Source organism: Pecten maximus, chromosome 9 (genome assembly GCF_902652985.1).
Source record: "Pecten maximus chromosome 9, xPecMax1.1, whole genome shotgun sequence".
NCBI lineage: Eukaryota > Metazoa > Mollusca > Bivalvia > Pectinida > Pectinidae > Pecten > Pecten maximus.
Window position 1 is genome coordinate 43822271 of NC_047023.1, and position 22522 is coordinate 43844792.

General features: G+C 37.3%; 2 protein-coding genes across 2 annotated transcripts; one reads left to right on the plus strand and one right to left on the minus strand.

Annotated features, from left to right (window-relative positions):
* Nucleotides 1-781: 781 nt before the first annotated feature.
* LOC117334720 (cilia- and flagella-associated protein 53-like) lies at nucleotides 782-8815 on the minus strand. Its single transcript, XM_033894512.1, has 7 exons — nucleotides 8544-8815; nucleotides 6830-7059; nucleotides 6135-6308; nucleotides 4656-4959; nucleotides 4094-4312; nucleotides 3467-3683; nucleotides 782-2404 (listed from the first exon to the last, which is right to left on the minus strand). Exons 1-7 carry the CDS (start codon nucleotides 8610-8612, stop codon nucleotides 2067-2069), a joined length of 1551 nt encoding a protein of 516 aa, XP_033750403.1. The 5' UTR covers nucleotides 8613-8815; the 3' UTR covers nucleotides 782-2066.
* A 55-nt stretch (nucleotides 8816-8870) lies between these two features.
* LOC117334721 (spindle and kinetochore-associated protein 1-like) lies at nucleotides 8871-15841 on the plus strand. The gene is made up of 6 exons (XM_033894513.1): nucleotides 8871-9010; nucleotides 10438-10699; nucleotides 11103-11212; nucleotides 12217-12393; nucleotides 14160-14329; nucleotides 15413-15841. Exons 2-6 carry the CDS (start codon nucleotides 10481-10483, stop codon nucleotides 15568-15570), a joined length of 834 nt encoding a protein of 277 aa, XP_033750404.1. The 5' UTR covers nucleotides 8871-9010; nucleotides 10438-10480; the 3' UTR covers nucleotides 15571-15841.
* Nucleotides 15842-22522: the final 6681 nt, after the last annotated feature.

Below are 22522 nucleotides of genomic sequence, written 5' to 3' on the forward strand. Positions count from 1 at the left end.
CATTCTGCTACAATTTATATATCATTTGTATTCTTAAATATTTTATAGCATATAACTGGGCTTATGTATGTATCAGGAATAGTTATATGTATACAATAATATGTTAGAGCTAGAATTTCTTCTGAAAGCAAATTAAGTAACAGTTATCTGTTTGTGTTTTCCTCCAAAGTTTTTACCTCCAGAATTCCCTCCATTTGACTTTGTTTTTACCTCCAGAATTCCCTCCCTTTGACCTTGTTTTTACCTCCAGAATTCCCTCCCTTTGACCATAGTTTTTTTACCTCCAGAATTCCTTCCCTTTGACCTTGTTTTTTACCTCCAGAATTCCCTCCCTTTGAATTTGTTTCTACCTCCAGAATTCCCTCCCTTTGACCATAGTTTTTTTACCTCCAGAATTCCCTCCCTTTGTCCTTGTTTTTTACCTCCAGAATTCCCTCCCTTTGACTTTGTTTCTACCTCCAGAATTCCCTCCCTTTGTTGACCTCGTTTTAACCTCCAGAATTCCCTCCCTTTGACCTCGTTTTAACCTCCAGAACTCCGATCTTCCACTTTGGAGTAATGATATATTCCACAGATCAAAAATACCTAGAACTAACAAAAATGTTAAAACATGTGACTGACACAACTTAAATACTACAAGGACAGCAGCTAGTTGTTTTTCTTGTCCCCCCCCCCCCCCCCCCCAATTTATACACATGTAACCATACTATTGATCTAATAAAAACATGATATCTCACCTTATTAATTAAAGATCACACAAATAAGGAAAAAAAAACGGAACTCTTTTTATAAATTTTATTTTCTATTTGAAAATTTACTTGAAAGTTTATCTTGCATAAATACAATGTATATGCATTTAAACAGTACAGCATTATTAGCTATTAGATCCACCAAGTACATTTCATTTTATCTGTGAAGATAATTTAAGGCTATATGCAATCTGATTTTGATACATACACCTCCTTTTCCTGAAGAATTCCATGGTATAATCTCATATACAATGTATCTCCTACAAACATATTGAAGCACACATGAAATTCCTTAATAAAGTTATGATAATAAAATTAAATTAAGGGAGATTACTCTTGAACAAACTACATATACATGTATGAAGTGTAATGTAGCATACACCCTTAACCCAACTCAAGGTAAAACTAGATTTTATTAAAAGATACAAGTTGGAAATAACTACAGTTAGGTTTGTGTTTATGAATAATTCTTGGTACATTAATGCACTTAATTGAACAAATACCTTGCAGCATTTGACTTTTCATGGATAGTCACATTATCAGGCTTTACAGGAACGGTGTACCAGGTAATACAGGTCAATATCAAGAAATTAACCAATAATGAAACATAGAAGATAGGCAAGCTAGCTTTTATCATTAAGTAATTAATAACATTGACTTAAATTAACAGGTGTTAGGGAACCAGCCAAAATCAAATGTGAATTAAAATATTTGTAAGCAAATAATGCTATCATGTCTTTAGAGATTATCACATATTTTATATTCAATGTAAAATTCTCATCAAATATTTTTTTTTTTTTTTACACTAGGTACTATTGAATGTTCTTAATAGGTTACCAGTTTACATCTCGACCCCTAATATAATCCCAGCCACCCAATCCCAAATTAGAGAACTAGATTTGAGAGATCAAAGTTTCCTGTTCTTTATTCTACATGATTTTCTAAATAACAGAGTAATTTTAACATTATTTATCAACACATAAACAGAATTATTATCAATATATTGAGCCACTCCCTATCGCGGTATTATTTCCTGAGATTTCATTGTACAGTACCTTAGAATTGTGTATTGTTACTGATATTACCAGTAATAGAAAATCTCCTTTTTTCGATTGCAGCCTACATTTGAAATAGAACAGATGTCCATGTATGGAGATACATGTAGAAAGGTTAAATTGGCCAAGTTCATATTTTTTTCTCTACAGAAGATTGAAAGTATAACAATTAAAAAACCTTCCACATTTTTCAACAGAATTCCATCTTTAAAACGGACTGATAATTCAGAACATATGTCTGACTACTGTAGGATTTGGCCAATCACTGCTTGTTTTGCTGGGCACTCCGGGCTGCCATTGCTCTCCGCATTGGATGAAGTTTATCATATTCTGGACTGTCCAGACAATCCATGAGCCGTGCCTGGTACTCACGCTCTGCTTGCATACCCAGGAGAAATTCCTCCTCTTCCCTTTGAAGTTCAAGGTCACGAAGGTGGTTGTTGTACGCAATTTGGCCTGAAAGGTCCTGTTGGTATGCACGATTTTTATTCCAATTCTTCTCCATCTTCTGTTGTTCAAGAACCTTATTTTCCTCGATTGTTCGTAGAAGTTCTTGTCGTTCAATTTCTGCTTCCCTCTGTTTTCTGTCATTAGCCATTACTGAAAATATTCAAACCATCATTTTAATCATTATATTGATAAAATCCCATTGCAAAAGGTGAAGTTCATTCAAATTGAAATTTTTTGAAGAATGTATTTCACTTTTTTTTTATACTTAAGATATGGCAACTGAAGAATAAAATGTAACTACAATGCATTTCAAACAATTGTTTGTGGAAGTCAAATTAAAATAAAATATTAATTGATAAATTATTAACTGCAATTCTCAAAATTTCAGGGGAGATAACTTATTGAGAATACATAAAATGCATGTTTTTGGAAAATATTTCTATTAGACTAGTAAGTACTACATTTCATCTGGTTTATTCAATCTTTATAACAAATGTATTGTAAATTAATCCTTTTTGAAAACAGCCATGAATTTAATGGTTTTTAGTGTATTTTTACTTGTATGATTTTAATAAAACATTAGACAAAATATTCAATGACGTAGCCCTTTATCTTATATATAAGACATTTCAAACATTTATAAAATTATTTTTCATTTAAACTATAAAAAAAAATTCATTTAAATCTATGTTGATATGAAACTCCTGATTTTATCTTCGGTGTAATTTCCTGGGAAAGGAGGAGTTCAGAATTGATGAACACATAACTCCCACATTTACTGTCCACATCAAAGGGGCTAGAAACATTCCTATGACAAGTGACCTAGGGGTTAGAACTAAGGGTTATTTTTTCATTCTGGACTCCTATGGCCTTTCCCCTAATCACTCAAAAATTGTAGAAAGCAACATTTTCATAACTTTCAATATTTTTTTCATTTTCACAACAAACTGCTTCTACAATAATGTTGAACTATAATCTAGTTTTCGACCCTCAAACTTATTTCAATCACATGGAGGCCATAATAAAAAAACTCAAGTCTATAAAAAGAATGATTGGTTTCATGTTAAATTATATATGTACTAATCATCTTTAACAGTGATTATCAAATGTTCACATAAAGGTTGATGTTCTTGAACAATTTCTGAAGATGTAAGACTGAGATATTTCCTTTATAAATAGAAGCTACTCCGGGTATATAAAGGAAATACTTACATCTTTCTTGGATTTGTTGAGCTCTAACGTTGAGGACATCCTCCATTAACTTTTTACGCGCCTTCCTCTCCAATCTCCATTGGTCAAGACGTTTTTGCCACATTTTCTCCACCTCCTCATTGATGAGACGCTCAAGTTCGACCTCCTTCACCTTTTCTTCCTCCATCAAGTTACGCAAATATTCACGATAACGTTTATCCTCCTCTCGCAGTTCTCGCTAGGAAAAGAAATTACTAATATTAAAGATAAGAGCTAATGAAACATTTGAGGAAATTATAAATCTTGCAATTAAGTCTCAATTAAATTTGATAAAAAAAATGAAATTTGTATATCGCAGACATTTATTTCACTTAAATAAAATTCAAAATCATCAATTCATTTAAATATCCTTTTATCTAAAATTTGGTGTGAACATGCAATGTTGTTCTTTTTTAAATATCTTTCGCCAGAACAAAATTTTAGTGGTAGTTTTTATACAATAAACAGTCAGATGATAAACAAATTTCAAGTTATAATACACCATAAACAATGACATAATACACAACAACCATTGACATAATACACTACAAATCATGACATAGCACGCAATAAACAGTGACATAATACACAACAGTTACATGATGTTACCTTTCTTTGCAGCTGTTCCATGGCCTCATTCCTTGACTCCTCCAAAAGTTGTTCAAGGATCTTGAGGTCAAAGGCCAACTGTTCCTGTTCTGCCTTGGCCTTCTTCTTCATCTTCAGTTTTAGAGACAAATCTAACATGTCCCGTGTTTCCTGTTGTAAGCGGATCTTCTCCTCACGATTCCGTTGTTCTTCTAACTGTCTTAGAGCTGCCTGTTCTCTCTGTCAACAGTTAAGATCACTCATAAATAATTGAAATAGATATAAAAAGGAAATCAAGTCTGCTTTTAAAAAGAAGATTCCTCATTTAAAATGAAACCATTTTAATCTCAGAACTTGTCTCAAATTAATTATATGCTGTGATAAATCAGACTTTTAATTTGGTAATTATTCAAACACTATTGATCATGCATGACTTGTTATTGATTTTTGGCCAATTTGTTCAAGGAACATGTACTAGATTCAAAAATTTAAAATTCAATGAAATGTAAAAAAAATAAAGCTGAAAACTTAAATGTGCAAAAATTGTCTCTTTTTAAAACATAAAATGATCAGAACTAATTACCAGCAACTGTGCTTCCTCTTCCTTCAGTCTCAAGGCTGTTTCTTTCTTCTCTTCCAGAGCAGCCATCTGTGTCCTTAGAGTACTAAGTACTTCAATATTTCTCTCATGTGCTGCCTTAGCATCACGTTCCTCCCTATCTGCCTTCTTCAGTCTATCTTCCTCCCATAGCCTGGCATACATTTTATCCTCTTCCATCTTCTCTCTATCCATCTCGTCCTTGATTTTGAGCTGCTCCAATCTCTCAGCACAAACCTCATCCTGTTGTCGTTTGGACAATGTTGACCGTAGTTCCTCACATTGGTTCCTGCAATTTGTTTTAGTCATTTTGAATTAGTTTTGAAATATTATGTATACGTTATTTAGAAATTTTAATTTTTATGATATGTTTTAACTTTTTCTCTCTCTTTTTTTTCAGCTTTTTGAAAAGATTCTATAAAAGGGTATTTACTAAAGCTGGTCCAAACTTCATCAAACACAACATTGTCTTTTTTCATTTTTGTTTTTGTTTTAATATATTTCCTATAAAAAGTTACATTATGGACAGGTGGTGACAGGTACATATAGATGACCTTTCCAGACAGTGGTCTTTATAGACAGGTGGCCTCTATAGACAGTGGTCTTTATAGACAGGTGGCCTCTACAGACAGTGGTCTTTATAGACAGATGACCTCTACAGACAGATACCCTCTACGGACAGATGATCTTTATAGACAGTGGTCTTTATAGACAGGTGGCCTCTACAGACAGATACCCTCTACATGTAGACAGATACCCTCTACAGACAGATGACCTTTATAGACAGTGGTCTTTATAGACAGGTGGCCTCTATAGACAGTGGTCTTTATAGACAGGTGTCCTGTATAGAGTGTGGTCTTTATAGACAGGTGTCTTTTAGAGATAGATACCCTCTACAGACAGATGGCCTTTATAGAAAGAGATCTTTAAAGACAGATGATATTTATAGGGTGTAGTCTTTATAGACAGTGGTCTTTATAAACAGATGGCATTTATAGACTGATCTTTATAGACAGGTGTCCTTTATAGACAGATGACCTCTTTATAGATAGATACCCTCTACAGACAGATGACCTTTATAGACAGGTGTCCTTTATAGACAGATGACCTTTATATATAGATACCCTCTACAGACAGATGACCTTTATAGACAGATGACCTTTATAGATAGATACCTTTATAGACAGTGGTCTTTATAGACAGGTGACCTTTATAGACAGATGACCTTTATAGATAGATACCCTTTATAGACAGATGACCTTTATAGACAGATGACTTTTATAGACAGTGGTCTTTATAGACAGATGACCTGTATAGACAGATTGCCTTTACATGACATTTGAATGCATTAAGAAAAAGCTTTTTGTTTAGAGAAACTGAGTCAAACATCCTTCAGATTTTTTTCCAAACAAATTTCAGTGTCTCACATAATGATTCAGTATGGAAGTAAAATTCTTTATTTACCTGAACTGTTGATCATATTTTTCTTGTACATAGTCCAGCCGCTCTGACTCACGTCTGTCCTTTAAGTATTTTGCACGCTCTCTCATTTTGGCCTGTCTTTCTAATACTGTTTCTTCCTTTTCTTCCATTTCATGTAAATATGCAGCTTCCTCTTGTTGTAGCATTTGCCGTAACCTGTCAACAGAAACAATGATTACCCGGTAAGTCATAGAATGGGACTTGTACAATATTTCCACTTACCAAAGTATTGAGTCAGAAACAATAATTTGGACCCAAATCTTTTTCAGGCTCCTTTTTAATCTTATTTTGCAAATTCAGTATTTATTGAAAATTCGAAACAATGGCACTATTACATAAATGTTTGATTTAGAATATTGTCTAAACAGTAGTACAGAACCGACTAAATAACTTACTCAAAATCTTTTACATGTATACATTACCAATGGTTTAACTTTGTTCACACTGCCATAAACAGTGCATGCCAATGTAGGATGTTGAAGTTTAAAAAACATCCCACCTGACTGGGCACTGGCACATTTCTATCCCTAAGTAACTGAAGATTTATATATGTAATATATATCCACAAATGTTTAACAATTGGTCTTAACTCTCTGATAGGATCAATTTCCCAGATTGACATTTGGGAATTATCCCACCAGCACATTTCTAGAGAAAAGAGGATAATTTTAACTTACCTTTCCCGTCTATCTTGTATATTGAATTGGTTAGCCAACATCAGGCCATCAACTCTTCTCATGGCAGTGTTGATCTTGATTTTCTTGTCTGTAAATCGTTCCCATTCATTTTTCAGATCATTAAATTCCATGTACTGTGTATTTTTCTTATATTCTTGAAGCATTTCTTCCTTCTTCCTCCTCTCAAGGATGAGGTGCTCTGGGGGACGGACATTTGGTGCCCTTGCTCGCTGTAGATTAGAAGTTTTTTAAATGAAACATTTACATAATAACAAGCATTTAAACAATGAAATTCACCAAAAGATTGTCTTTCTACCTAACACAATTTGTTTTCATGATATTTATTATTTCGCCACTGTAATATTTTGAGCTGATTTTAAACCAGAACTGTAAAATGCTGAAATCTAACTTCCATTGTTAACTATCATTCTATGCAAGAGAAGGCAATGGCAATTTTATTCACATAATTTTGTGCTTATTTCTTTTTATGATGGCTGGGTGCAAAGTAAAGAGTTCATTGTATGAGGTCACCCTACTGCTACTAGCTCAGACTAGCAAGAATTTTCCTTTTGATTGGTGGAAGGATGTCTGCTCCTAGCGCAGAAGGTCGTTAGTTTGGTGCCCAGCATTGGAAGGGTACATTTTACTACTAGCTTCCTAAAACAGATTTAATCATTTTGTGCCATTGTACATGTACACTCCAAGTGTAAGCTATAGGAGATTGAGAGACCGCCTTGGAAATAAAGAACCTTGATTATAATCATTTTTTGGTGCAAAGGAGGGAATAGTATAAAAGTGGAGAACATTGTATAAGGTCACGTAGCTTAGGCTAGTGGGGATTTCCCTTGAGCCTAGTGTAGTAGGATGTCCACATGGAGAGCGAGAGGGCACTAGTTTGAGGCCCAACAGGAACAGGTATTGCCTATCACATGAGTATAACAATGTAACAAGTCCAAAAAAAATAAGTTAAAGTAACCAAGACACAGTAGTGTTTAAAGTTGTTTGAGAGCTGTACGTGAGCTCAGAAGGATTTTTCTGCATATCAATTCAATATTGTAACATTATTTATGTAAATATATTTAATTAAAATGCCATGCTCAACTCCCTTATATATCCAACTCCCTCATTGACCTGACTGGTCTTGGGATTCTAAAAAAATACCACAAATCTGAATTGTGACCTTATCAGTGACTTGCCAGGATAACAGATTACTTTATCACCATCTGTCACTTTCCTTGATTTATGACAGTAAATGTATGTACCGTTCGTTGTTAACAATACTTGGGCCAATATCAACTTTGATTTCTGTTGTTGGTATACATTGTAAATCTGTAGGCTTTAGGGGAAATAATGTGGTTATACGTGCTGGGTGTATATGTTGTCGGTTACATTGGCAGTATACAAATTATAATTAAATGTACATACACACTACACACGTAGTGTCAAGCAAACTTGCTGGACAAGTCGGATATCATTTTAGCAATCTAACTGTTACTGATTAAATAATCATGATCTTTCTTTTGCACCCCATCACGGAAAAAAATCGAAATTTATAACTTTTTTCTAAATTGTATGCACTTCATTCGAGACTGACAGCCTAGTCTCGTCCTCACCTCGTGCCTAGTCATTAGTTTTTAACAAAATGACCGAATTATTGATACGTCAATGTCAGTGTAAATCTCAATGTTTTACACGGGGCAAAATATATACTCACGATAGCGACGGAGTGTGGGGTAGGTCCGGTGAACTCCCGGGTCCTACGAGTTCTCTGTGAGACCATCATCTTGAAAATGTAAACGTTCGAATACGCGTAATTTAAGATAATCTATAGTGTATTTGAGTTCTTTGCCCTGCCGAAGTTATATTCTGGTCTTGTTCTTCGACGAATTAGACCAGAAATCCCTGTTCTTTCGGCCTCCCGTTGTTTACTTATTATAACACTGTCAATCCATTTTGCCCAAAGTATTTACGTTTCGAAGCCGTGACGTCACGTTACCAGGAAGTCAACCCCGAGACTTGAAACGAGATTTTGTTTTTGACTTCCGGAATTCGATTCTGGCGGAGTTTTCAAATCGTTGTTGACATTTTGTGAACGTCCTTGTTTGTGGGATATGTGTGTTCTAGTGTAGACAACGCAACAACAACGGATATGTCAACGTGATCACGTTTTATTTTAACTTAGTAAGCAATTAAGAACTGATTAACAGATTCTATCACTTATTCACTAACGTACCTTCCCCTCTCCCCAAGCGACAATACCTGGAGGTTCATTGTACCGTAACTTTGTCGGTACATTTGCATAACATGCACCTATCCAATCAAAGTCAAATTTTGCATGTTAATAGGTTCGATGTTCATCTGTATGTTGCAGAAAAAATATTTTTTAAATATCACTTACGAATTGCGGGGCGTGTAAAAATAATCAGAACACTTATTCCTCACAGGAAACTCACTAGGTGGACCACTTTCTAATAAATTGATAAGGATATATGTTACAGGTTGGATATAACGATAACTCCGCATATCGGTAATATATATAGTCGTGCATTTGAGTAACAGTAATAAGTAAGACTAAGTTATTCAAATGCAGGCTTATTTAAAAATAGTTATTAGAATTAAATGAAACACAAAGTTATTTTATGGTAATATGCATTTTTAACAAAAATGAAATATACTGGGTGTCGTTTTGTGTGTGTAAAGTCACAAACTTAATGATAATCACCTTTATTATCATGTGCCTAAATATAGAGTTCAGGTAACATATGCATGCTCACCTATATATATAGACATTTACTATAAATTAATGCTCCCAATATACTTAAGCTTGTCAGCAGTGGTATAAATTGTCACTTTAACATAATGTTAGATAATTATATATAACAGACATATTATGAATAATGAACAGTTCTTGTACAAATATAAACAGTGCCACATTGGTTATTGATCGAGTCATGATCATGGCACAAGGGCATCTCTAGCTAGTTTTAGTTGTATTTTTAAAAAAATAGCCAGAAATACCAATATATAAAGTCTTTATATATAGATATTTCGGACCATTTTTTAAATATAAGACTAGGCATGCCCTTGTAGTTATGCTAACAAGATCTAGATTTTTTTTCACACAATTGCAAATGCTCAAATGCATGAATATATCCATATACATCTTGAGTTAACTTTTTAAATACATATATTTTGAATACAGGATTGAATAATTGTCTTCACTCAATGGTAAAATACAAAAAAGTCTCGCAAAATCAAGACTGTCTCAACTGTTTTCAGGGAATTCCCAATTGCAACCTACACTTTAACTTCCTATATTGTATCTTCCTATTTTGTATCAAGAGGAATTGGGCTTGTTTTCCAATCCCAAATGGCAATGATAATGTTTTATGGTACATTGTCGAACTATTGAATGAAATAATCTTTTAGATAAAATATTTCTAGGGAGTATTATATGATTTATATTATATGAAATAGGCACGTGTGTCAATGTGATGGTATCTGGTTAAATTGAACTCATTTAACAAATTCTATATTGCATTGACACTCAATCATTTTAAATTATCTATATGCATAAATGTTTTTTGATATATTTCTTTTCTTTTCAGTGCTATATTTTTATTTGCCTTGAGTCAGAAGAACTGCTGTGAAATGAATGCTACATCACTAGACAGCCTTGCTGAACATTTTCAGCAAAAATTAGATGTGGTCAACACCATTATGGATTTTAGATGTGCAGATGAGGATGAAGAGAAAAGTTACCAGTCGCAAGTGATCAGCTTACAAACTGAACTGGACAGCCTTCAAGTGGTCATCGCTCTCATGCAGACAGAAGTCAATAAGCAAGCAATGAAGCTGAAAGAGACACAGGTATTTAATGCTGTACATGTGTATATAATACATATATGGTACATATATATATATCATTATATATGGGGCAAAGAAGTAATTCAAACAGTGTTGACAATGAGGCTTGTTAAATTTTCGAGACAATCCGCCCCTTTATCAAAACAAAAAAAATACAAATACAATCACATAATATATATAAGAAGTACTGGAAATACAATAAAATACAATAAGAATAATGTTTTAGTAACTGGAGAAACAACAATGAACCCTTCGGCAAACGTGGGCCGAAGGCAGATCCTAGCGTGACTGTATCATGTTCAACACTAGAACGCTATGCGACCAACGGCTTGGAGGATGTTAAACTCTGGAAAAAAAGTAATGAAAACTTGCTGATTGACTGAATTTCATTGTTTTATGTTGACAGTCCATGAAGACAGAAATGGAGACACTTGTATCTAACCTGAATCATGCTGTAGCTAACATACCCGCCAGGATGCCGAAGCCAGCTCAGAAAGAGGCTGCTGTTGAGATCAAGTACTGAATTCCTCACACCATTAATATACTAAGTGGCTGAGTCCAGCATTCCTTTTCTATTATTCAGTCCAAAAATTCAAATCATATACATGTACATATTGAGAAATTTTGGGTGGATGCATGTAGGAAGATAAAACATAATTTAAGATAAATATTATACCAGGTAGATACTCATGACTTTAATGGTACTTTATATGAAATGTGATGGAATGGCTCGAGTATACCAGTTTATAGACCATATCCCATCCTGGGAAACATCAGAGCTTTGGACTAAAATAACTCCAGGTGAAGATCCAAAGTGTATAGTTCACTGTAAACAACATATTACAATTACTATATCATGTTAAGTGGGTAGTTCACTATAAACAACATATTACAATTACTATATCATGTTAAGTGTGTAGTTCACTATAACCAACATATTACAATTACTATATCATGTTAAGTGGGTAGTTCACTATAAACAACATATTACAATTACTATATCATGTTAAGTGTATAGTTCACTGTAAACAACATATTACAATTACTATATCATTTTAAGTGAGTAGTTCACTATAAACAACATATTACAATTACTATATCATGTTAAGTGGGTAGTTCACTGTAAACAACATATTACAATTACTATATCATGTTAAGTGGGTAGTTCACTGTAAACAACATATTACAATTACTATATCATGTTAAGTGGGTAGTTCACTATAACCAACATATTACAATTACTATATCATGTTAAGTGTGTAGTTCACTATAACCAACATATTACAATTAGTATATCATGTTAAGTGGGTAGTTCACTATAAACAACATATTACAATTACTATATCATGTTAAGTGTGTAGTTCTATATAAACACCATATTACAATTACTATATCATGTTAAGTGGGTAATTCACTATAAACAACTTATTACAATTACTATATGTTATGTATTTATCATCAGAATTTAAACAGTTTACCATTTTATACAAAATCATTACAAAATTGATTTATTTTAACAGGGACAAGCCTTCAGTAGCAACTACTAAAACAGCTCAAAGCAAGAAATCAACCAATCAGACGGCCTGTAAGGAAAACCAGCCACCCAGAACCAACCAATCAGGAGGGAGAAAACAAAAGAACGTTTACATACCTACACTGGAATATATCACAGTGGAAGAATTTGAAAATGTTCCAAAGTATGTCTATGTGGTAAACACTAGAACTGTATTATACTTGTCTTTTATAGTTAGGGTTAGCTACCAGCAAATTATAAATCGAACAATAGGACTCCAGAGATAAAGTCTGGACATGGCCGATCCTGTCTGAATAAAATACAGTCTTCCAGTTGGCCCTGTTTGATAAATCCTTGAGTCCTATCGAAGGGTTAATATTTTACTGGAACAGTCCTTAGGTATCACTACTGTTGGTGGGCCCTGTTTGATAAATCCTCGAGTCCTCCCGTAGGGTAGATATTTTACTGGCATATTCCTTAGGTATCACTACTGTTGGTGGGCCCTGTTTGATAAATCCTCGAGTCCTCCTGTAGGGTAGATATTTTACTGGCATAGTCCTTAGGTATCACTACTGTTGGTGGGGCCTGTTTGATAAATCCTCGAGTCCTCCTGTAGGGTAGATATTTTACTGGAACAGTCCTTAGGTATCACTACTGTTGGTGGGCCCTGTTTGATAAATCCTCGAGTCCTCCCGTAGGGTAGATATTTTACTGGAATATTCCTTAGGTATCACTACTGTTGGTGGGCCCTGTTTGATAAATCCTCGAGTCCTCCTGTAGATATTTTACTGGAATATTCCTTAGGTATCACTACTGTAGGTGGGGCCTGTTTGATAAATCCTCGAGTCCTCCTGTAGGGTAGATATTTTACTGGAATATTCCTTAGGTATCACTACTGTTGGTGGGCCCTGTTTGATAAATCCTCGAGTCCTCCTGTAGGGTAGATATTTTACTGGAATATTCCTTAGGTATCACTACTGTTGGTGGGCCCTGTTTGATAAATCCTCGAGTCCTCCCGTAGGGTAGATATTTTACTGGCATAGTCCTTAGGTATCACTACTATCGATGGGCCCTGTTTGATAAATCCTCGAGTCCTCCTGTAGGGTAGATATTTTACTGGAATATTCCTTGGGTATCACTACTGTTGGTGGGGCCTGTTTGATAAATCCTCGAGTCCTCCCGTAGGGTAGATATTTTACTGGCATAGTCCTTAGGTATCACTACTGTTGGTGGGCCCTGTTTGATAAATCCTCGAGTCCTCCTGTAGGGTAGATATTTTACTGGCATATTCCTTAGGTATCACTACTGTTGGTGGGCCCTGTTTGATAAACCCTCAAGTCCTCCTGTAGGGTAGATAATTTACTGGAATATCCCTTAGGTATTACTACTGTTGGTGGGCCCTGTTTGATAAATCCTCGAGTCCTCCCGTAGGGTAGATATTTTACTGGCATAGTCCTTAGGTATCACTACTGTTGGTGGGCCCTGTTTGATAAATCCTCGAGTCCTCCTGTAGGGTAGATATTTTACTGGAATATTCCTTGGGTATCACTACTGTTGGTGGGCCCTGTTTGATAAATCCTCGAGTCCTCCCGTAGGGTAGATATTTTACTGGAACAGTCCTTAGGTATCACTACTGTTGGTGGGCCCTGTTTGATAAATCCTCGAGTCCTCCCGTAGGGTAGATATTTTACTGGCATATTCCTTAGGTATCACTACTGTTGGTGGGCCCTGTTTGATAAATCCTCGAGTCCTCCTGTAGGGTAGATATTTTACTGGAATATTCTTTAGGTATCACTACTGTTGGTGGGGCCTCTTTGATAAATCCTCGAGTCCTGTCGAAGGGTTGATATAGTCCTCAGGTATTGAATGTTTATAATATATATCTATGAGATGTCTATATTTTACAGGTATATTTTAAGTTTACAAACAATGTTGTTTACTGTTTACCAGGTATATTAAGGGGCGCATGAACTATAATCAGGTAAACACAATGATGGACGAAATCAACAAAGCTTACAAGGAAAAGTACAAGGTCCTCGCCATGAAACGAACGACACTTAGCGATGTCAACCGCAAACGTTACGAAAAGTTCAAGTTACAGGAGTCTAAAGAAACAACAGGTACGTGGAGGTTCTAGTAAAGAAACAACAGGTACGTGGAGGTTCTAGTAAAGAAACAACAGGTACGTGGAGGTTCTAGTAAAGAAACAACAGGTACGTGGAGGTTCTAGGAAGGTTTTGATTAGTTCTTGGAACATATTTACATCAGAGACGAGGAGTTGACTGTGCCTGTCACAAACTGTGACAGCTGTATAATTTAATCTAACCATCCTGGACTGTCAAGTTATCAGTGAAACTTTGGTATGTTGGTTGGCATCAGCTCTTCTCTGCAACAGCATGATGTGTGTCTCAAAATATTCACATAAATGTTGTAAAATACACCATGTCATTAGAATAACCCGTGTGTAGTATCATGTATGTTTGTCTCCACACTGAAACACGTACCATCATTGTCTTAGAGGAAAGTTCATTGGAGAGTTTTCTGTTATGAATATGACTGGGTTGTGTTATGAATAGAATCTTACACATTTGCCTATGTCATATTGAATTTATTTTAGTAGTTCATTTGAACTGACACAAGCCTAAAGCCATCGGGGTAGTGCCCAACTTCAACAAGTTGAAAATAATTGGCAAGAAAGAGATCTAGAGCTACACTGGTTAAATTAAATTGGAAAGAATGGACATATAAACCTGAAGGAGAGCTAATATAAAGAATCAAAAGAGGTTATAGGTTATATTAGACAATGCGAAATAGTTCTCGGGAAGATTTTCTTATCTGTGTCTTGCATGCTGGAATTGGGTTAAAATTTTGGTGGTAATGACGGGGAAAACAGGTTAAAGGAAGGAGAGGCGAGTATCATTGGAATGATTGTACTTGTTAATTAATCCAATTTCTGACACAAGTTTATATCCTTTTAATATGTCTAGATATTTATGGCAGCAAAGTTTGATATATCAAGAATCAAAATGCCACCTTAAAACATGGTATCACATGTTTATAATATATACCCAAACTGTTACACAAAAACTTTACTTGCATGTCATTCAAATGATTTCCGAGGAATTATTCTCCTAGTTTAAGCTTTTAGTTTAAGTTGCATGAATGTGATTGTTTTAAACCTTTTTGCTTTGTTTTTATTTCAGGAGAGCATTTCATTGTAGATGAAGATGTGAAAGAGTTTTCACATATAAAGATGGACAGTGTGTACCGATCTTTGATGACACTTTTACGACACTGCGGTAGACTGAAGGAAATACGTGGAGGTGGACATACTCGCTACGCATGTGTGGAAATTTACTGAGACAGCACTGCTCACTATACTGAGAACTTTGTGGAATTATTGTTTGTGTATACATACTGATACTGAGAACTTTGTGGAATTATTGTTTGTGTATACATACTGATACTGAGAACTTGGTGGAATTATTGTTTGTGTATACATACTGATACTGAGAACTTGGTGGAATTATTGTTTGTGTATACATACTGATACTGAGAACTTGGTGGAATTATTGTTTGTGTATACATACTGATACTGTTTAAGATATGCCATTAACATGGGATCTCCAGTTTTCGTTGTTTTTCTTTTCTTTGAAATAATTGTATGATGAACTTGTTATCATGTCACTGTGGAAGACTTAAGAGACTTTTTATCTTCCTCAAACAATATAATATATAACAAATAGACGGGACATTTATAGTACAGTATTGATATAGCTTCTCTTTACATTTGACAGCATGACAACTTACACATGAAGTGTCAAGCAGACTTGGTGGACAAGTCAATGATTATTTTTATAGTAAATTTTATTTTTGATTATTAATTACTGTTTTAAGTCATGTCCCCCAATAAGTTGTGATGATTTTTCTTTTACATCTCACCATCTTGGGATGAATTAGAAATTCTTATATTTTTTTTTTCTAACATGTATGAACTTCATTTTTACTCTGACAGCATAGTCTCATCATCGACTCGTCATTAGTTTTCAACAAAATAACCGATTATTGATAATGTCGTCAATGTCCGTGTTAATCTCAATGCTTTACATGCAACAAACTTAATACTTAAGATAACAACAGAGTGTGGGGTAGGTCCAGTAAGATAACAGAGTGTGGGGTAGGTCCAGTGAGATAACAACAGAGTGTGGGGTAGGTCCAGTGAGATAACAACAGAGTGTGGGGTAGGTCCAGTGAGATAACAACAGAGTGTGGGGTAGGTCCAGTAAGATAACGACGGAGTGTGGGGTAGGTCCAGTAAGATAACAACAGAGTGTGGGGTAGGTCCAGTAAGATAACAACAGAGTGTGGGGTAGGTCCAGTGAGATAACAGAGTGTGGGGTAGGTCCAGTAAGATAACGACGGAATGTGGGGTAGGTCCAGTAAGATAACAACAGAGTGTGGGGTAGGTCCAGTGAGATAACGACGGAATGTGGGGTAGGTCCAGTAAGATAACAACAGAGTGTGGGGTAGGTCCAGTAAGATAACAACACAGTGTGGGGTAGGTCCAGTAAGATAACGACGGAATGTGGGGTAGGTCCAGTAAGATAACAACAGAGTGTGGGGTAGGTCCAGTGAGATAACAACAGAGTGTGGGGTAGGTCCAGTAACATAACAGAGTGTGGGGTAGGTCCAGTAAGATAACAACAGAGTGTGGGGTAGGTCCAGTAAGATAACAACAGAGTGTGGGATAGGTCCAGTGAGATAACAACAGAGTGTAGGGTAGGTCCAGTAAGATAACAACAGTGTGTGGGGTAGGTCCAGTGAGATAACAACAGAGTGTGGGATAGGTCCAGTGAGATAACAACAGAGTGTGGGGTAGGTCCAGTAAGATAACAACGGAGTGTGGGGTAGGTCCAGTGAGATAACAACAGAGTGTGGTGTAGGTCCAGTGAGATAACAGAGTGTGGGGTAGGTCCAGTAAGATAACAACGGAGTGTTGGGTAGGTCCAGTAAGATAACAACAGAGTGTGGGGTAGGTCCAGTAAGATAACAACAGAGTGTGGGGTAGGTCCAGTAAGATAACAACAGAGTGTGGGGTAGGTCCAGTGAGATAACAACAGAGTGTGGGGTAGGTCCAGTAAGATAACAACAGAGTGTGGGGTAGGTCCAGTAAGATAACAACAGAGTGTGGGGTAGGTCCAGTAAGATAACAACAGAGTGTGGGGTAGGTCCAGTAAGATAACAACAGAGTGTGGGGTAGGTCTAGTGAGATAACAACAGAGTGTGGGGTAGGTCTAGTGAGATAACAACAGAGTGTGGGGTAGGTCCAGTAAGATAACAGAGTGTGGGGTAGGTCCAGTAAGATAACAACAGAGTGTGGGGTAGGTCCAGTAAGATAACAACAGAGTGTGGGGTAGGTCCAGTAAGATAACAACGGAGTGTGGGGTAGGTCCAGTGAGATAACAACAGAGTGTGGGGTAGGTCCAGTGAGATAACAGAGTGTGGGGTAGGTCCAGTAAGATAACAACAGAGTGTGGGGTAGGTCCAGTAAGATAACAACAGAGTGTGGGGTAGGTCCAGTAAGATAACAACGGAGTGTGGGGTAGGTCCAGTAAGATAACAACAGTGTGTGGGGTAGGTCCAGTGAGATAACAACAGAGTGTGGTGTAGGTCCAGTAAGATAACAACAGAGTGTGGGGTAGGTCCAGTGAGACAACAACAGAGTGTGGGGTAGGTCCAGTAAGATAACAACAGAGTGTGGGGTAGGTCCAGTAAGATAACAACGGAGTGTTGGGTAGGTCCAGTAAGATAACAACAGAGTGTGGGGTAGGTCCAGTAAGATAACAACAGTGTGGGGTAGGTCCAGTGAGATAACAACAGAGTGTGGTAGGTCCAGTAAGATAACAACAGAGTGTGGGGTAGGTCCAGTAAGATAACAACAGTGTGTGGTAGGTCCAGTGAGATAACAACAGAGTGTGGGGTAGGTCCAGTAAGATAACAACGGAGTGTGGGGTAGGTCCAGTAAGATAACAACAGAGTGTGGGGTAGGTCCAGTGAGATAACAGAGTGTGGGGTAGGTCCAGTAAGATAACAACAGTGTGGGGTAGGTCCAGTGAGATAACAACGGAGTGTGGGGTAGGTCCAGTAAGATAACAACAGAGTGTGGGGTAGGTCCAGTAAGATAACAACGGAGTGTGGGGTAGGTCCAGTGAGATAACAACAGAGTGTGGGGTAGGTCCAGTGAGATAACAGAGTGTGGGGTAGGTCCAGTAAGATATCAACGGAGTGTGGGGTAGGTCCAGTGAACTCCTCGGTCCTACAAGTTCTCAGTACTAGTGTGACCATCATCTTAAAATGTAAACATTAACTAAAATCCATAACAACCGTATTAGGTCTATTTTGGCCCACAGTGATCCCTTAGTGGTAAGGGCCCAGGTGACCTGTAATCTTTCATTTTTATTTGATTATCTCAAACTCCAGGCCCAACGTTCTGGAACTTTACATGTAATAGTGTTACTCTATAATATGGATGGGTTTAATAGTGGTTAAAATGGTCCTAAGGTTAAGGTCAAGGACAAGGCTGCTGTTACTGAAAATAGAACTTCAGTATATACTATCCTAAATACATTGTATGAGACCCTTACAAAAGGTGATTTGCAGATGTAGGATAAGGTCACTGTTACTAAAAATAGAACCAGGATTAATCTGTCCTAAATTAAATCAGAACTTCCCAGTGTCAAGGCCACTTATTGAATTTGGGTGGGCAACTTTAAAGCTAGGTTAAAAGGTCAAAGGTCACATTATATCTCTATTTCATTAAAAATAATGTAGCTTATACATGTGATTAGTAATTAGATATCGAGGAAACACTCCAGGGAATGAAGAAATGACTGAGAACGCAACATTATCCCTGGACATTGATCCCCAGTGATGTCAGTGTGTGTAATTGGTGTATCCAGTAGGATACAACGTTACCCTTGGACATTGATCCCCAGTGATGTCAGGGTGTATAATTGGTGTGTCCAGTAGGATACAACATTATCACTGGACATTGATCCCCAGTGATGTCAGTGTGTATAATTGGTGTGTCCAGTAGGATACAACATTACCCTTGGACATTGATCCCCAGTGGTGTCAGGGTGTGTAATTGGTGTGTCCAGTAGGATACAACATTATCACTGGACATTGATCCCCAGTGGTGTCAGGGTGTGTAATTGGTATGTCCAGTAGTATTCTGATTGTCTCCTGTGGGAGGTGGATTCAGAGGATGAAGGGTCCGTGTCCCGGATGTGAATGATTTTGACACTCTACATCCTGTAATTAATGTGAGGTTGAAGTGTAACGCTCCTGGACTGTCTCTCTGTATTCTAATGTCCCGTAGGTGTTCAGTGATGCGAAAGCGGAATTCCCGCTAAGTTTCTCCTACATATTGTTGTTTGCATTTAGAGCATAAACTTAAGTACACATGCAAACTTATAGGAAGCTGTACAACCAAAAGCTCTACCAGGCTTTTGGTTGTACAGCTTCCTATAAGTTTGCATGTGTACTTAAGTTTATGCTTTTGGTCGTGGAACGGCAGACTATAATAGTGGTTTGGCTCAAGATCTCATTCCAGGTGGTGAGGAAGGTCTGGTCTTGGATATTACTGGGGTACAGGTGGATGACGAGGCCTTTGGGCAGCATGTTGTGCTGGAGGTTCTCCTTTAAGTAATCCGCCAGGTATTGTGATCGAAGCATGCTGGAGAAACTATTCCAAGCTTTATAGAGCATCATCATGGTGGCTGTTAGTCCGAACTTGTGGGTGTAATCTCTGTGCTGGACTGCATGGTAGGGTCCATTGAGAAATGGTCCTTCTGTCACCTGCTACTAACACTCGGGTAAGCGAGGTTTAGGGACGGACACATTTGGGGCCTAACTGAAGTGTCGGTAATAATCTAGTTTATATTTAACAATGCTAATTATCAAGGTTTTTTTTTTTTTTTTTTGTCACAGTATTCTATCATTTGTTTTGTTATTGGATCAAGCTTTATAATAAAACTGGTTCTAGGTGTTGCTGATAACAGTTTAATCTGAGTCATCAGTTTCCTCTGTCCTCTGGCTCCCCCGCAATTGTTGATGAAAAATCTAATGGATAATGGTTGAATCATATCATCAGATTCTTTGTTAAAAGGCAAGGAAAGTTGGGTTTTCTTTTCTTTCTTTTTTTGTAAGTTCTCTCTTGCCAAACGCATTGATACCATCTTAAAGCCTGTGGGTTAATATACAAATACTGGATGTGGGAGGGGAGGTAACTCAATCAAGACCATAATGGATTGTGAAAGTAAGTAATGGAAAACTAAAATTTACATATATATGATAGTTCAGTAAATTACACACAATTTCACTCTGATAAACTGTAATTTTTCACTTGAGTGTTGGAGGTATAAACTTTGGCTCGAAAACCTAACCTAATGCAACATTCAACAAAATATTTTTTTAACATTTTAAACAACAGATTCATAAATAACTCGACAACCTATTAATCACACTCCTTCCTTTTTTTTACTGGAAAGAAGATGGTTAAAGTTTGCAATAGAATTTGCATACCTCATTTTTAGCTCACCTGGACCGAAGGTCCGGTGAGCTTATGTCATGGCGCAGCGTCCGTCGTCTGTCCGTCGTCCGTCAACATTTACTTCAAATCGCTACTAGTCAAGAAGTTCTTATTGGATTTTGACCAAATTTGGCCAGAAACATCCTTGGCAGAAGGGGAACAGATTTTGCATAAATGGTGACTCTGACCCCCGAGGGGCCAAAGGGGCGGGGCCCAATAGGGGAAATAGAGGTAATTCTTTTAAATCGCTACTAGTCATAAAGTTATGAATGGATTTGAACCCAACTTGTTCAGTGACATCCTTGGGGGAAGGGAAACAGATTTTGCATAAATGGTGACTCTGACCCCCGAGGGGCCAAAGGGGCGGGGCCCAATAGGGGAAATAGAGGTAATTCTTTTAAATCGCTACTAGTCATAAAGTTATGAATGGATTTGAACCCAACTTGTTCAGTGACATCCTTGGGGGAAGGGAAACAGATTTTGCATAAATGGTGACTCTGACCCCCGAGGGGCCAAAGGGGCGGGGCCCAATAGGGGAAATAGAGGTAATTCTTTTAAATCGCTACTAGTCATAAAGTTATGAATGGATTTGAACCCAACTTGTTCAGTGACATCCTTGGGGGAAGGGAAACAGATTTTGCATAAATGGTGACTCTGACCCCCGAGGGGCCAAAGGGGCGGGGCCCAATAGGGGAAATAGAGGTAATTCTTTTAAATCGCTACTAGTCATAAAGTTATGAATGGATTTGAACCCAACTTGTTCAGTGACATCCTTGGGGGAAGGGAAACAGATTTTGCATAAATGGTGACTCTGACCCCCGAGGGGCCAAAGGGGCGGGGCCCAATAGGGGAAATAGAGGTAATTCTTTTAAATCGCTACTAGTCAAGAAGTTCTTATTGGATTTTGACCAAATTTGGCCAGAAACAACCTTGGCAGAAGGGGAACAGATTTTGCATAAATGGTGACTCTGACCCCCGAGGGGCCAAAGGGGTGGGGCCCAATAGGGGAAATAGAGGTAATTCCTTTAAATCGCTACTAGTCATAAAGTTATGAATGGATTTCAACCCAACTTGGTCAGAAACATCCTTGGGGGAAGGGGAACAGATTTTGCATAAATGGTGGCTCTGACCCCTGAGGGGCCAAATGGACAGGGCCCCAATAGGGGAAATAGAGGTAATTCCTTTAAATCGCTACTAGTCATAAAGTTATGAATGGATTTGAACCCAACTTGGTCAGAAACATCCTTGGGGGAAGGGGAACAGATTTTGCATAAATGGTGACTCTGACCCCCGAGGGGCCAAAGGGGCGGGGCCCAATAGGGGAAATAGAGGTAATTCCTTTAAATCGCTACTAGTCATAAAGTTATGAATGGATTTGAACCCAACTTGGTCAGAGACATCCTTGAGGGAAGGGGAACAGATTTTGCATAAATGGTGGCTCTGACCCCCCGAGAACCCAAAGGGGCGGGGCCCAATAGGGGAAATAGAGGTAATTCCTTTAAATCGCTGCTTGTCATAAAGTTATGAATGGATTTGAACCCAATTTGGTCAGAGACATCCTTGGGGGAAGGGGAACAAATTTTGCATAAATGGTGACTCTGACCCCCGAGGGGCCAAAGGGGCGGGGCCCAATAGGGGAAATAGAGGTAATTCCTTTAAATCGCTACTTGTCATAAAGTTATGAATGGATTTGAACCCAATTTGGTCAGAAACATCCTTG

Coding starts and splice junctions, on each gene's coding strand:
- LOC117334720 (XM_033894512.1), bottom strand. CDS start 8,612: ATGATGGTCTCACAGAGAACTCGTAGGACCCGGGAGTTCACCGGACCT. Junction 6,309..6,829: donor ATACAAGATAGACGGGAAAG/GTAAGTTAAAAT, acceptor TTCTGTTGACAG/GTTACGGCAAATGCTACAAC. Junction 2,405..3,466: donor TCAACAAATCCAAGAAAGAT/GTAAGTATTTCC, acceptor GAATATTTTCAG/TAATGGCTAATGACAGAAAA.
- LOC117334721 (XM_033894513.1), top strand. CDS start 10,481: ATGAATGCTACATCACTAGACAGCCTTGCTGAACATTTTCAGCAAAAA. Junction 12,394..14,159: donor GAATTTGAAAATGTTCCAAA/GTATGTCTATGT, acceptor ACTGTTTACCAG/GTATATTAAGGGGCGCATGA. Junction 14,330..15,412: donor GGAGTCTAAAGAAACAACAG/GTACGTGGAGGT, acceptor TTTTTATTTCAG/GAGAGCATTTCATTGTAGAT.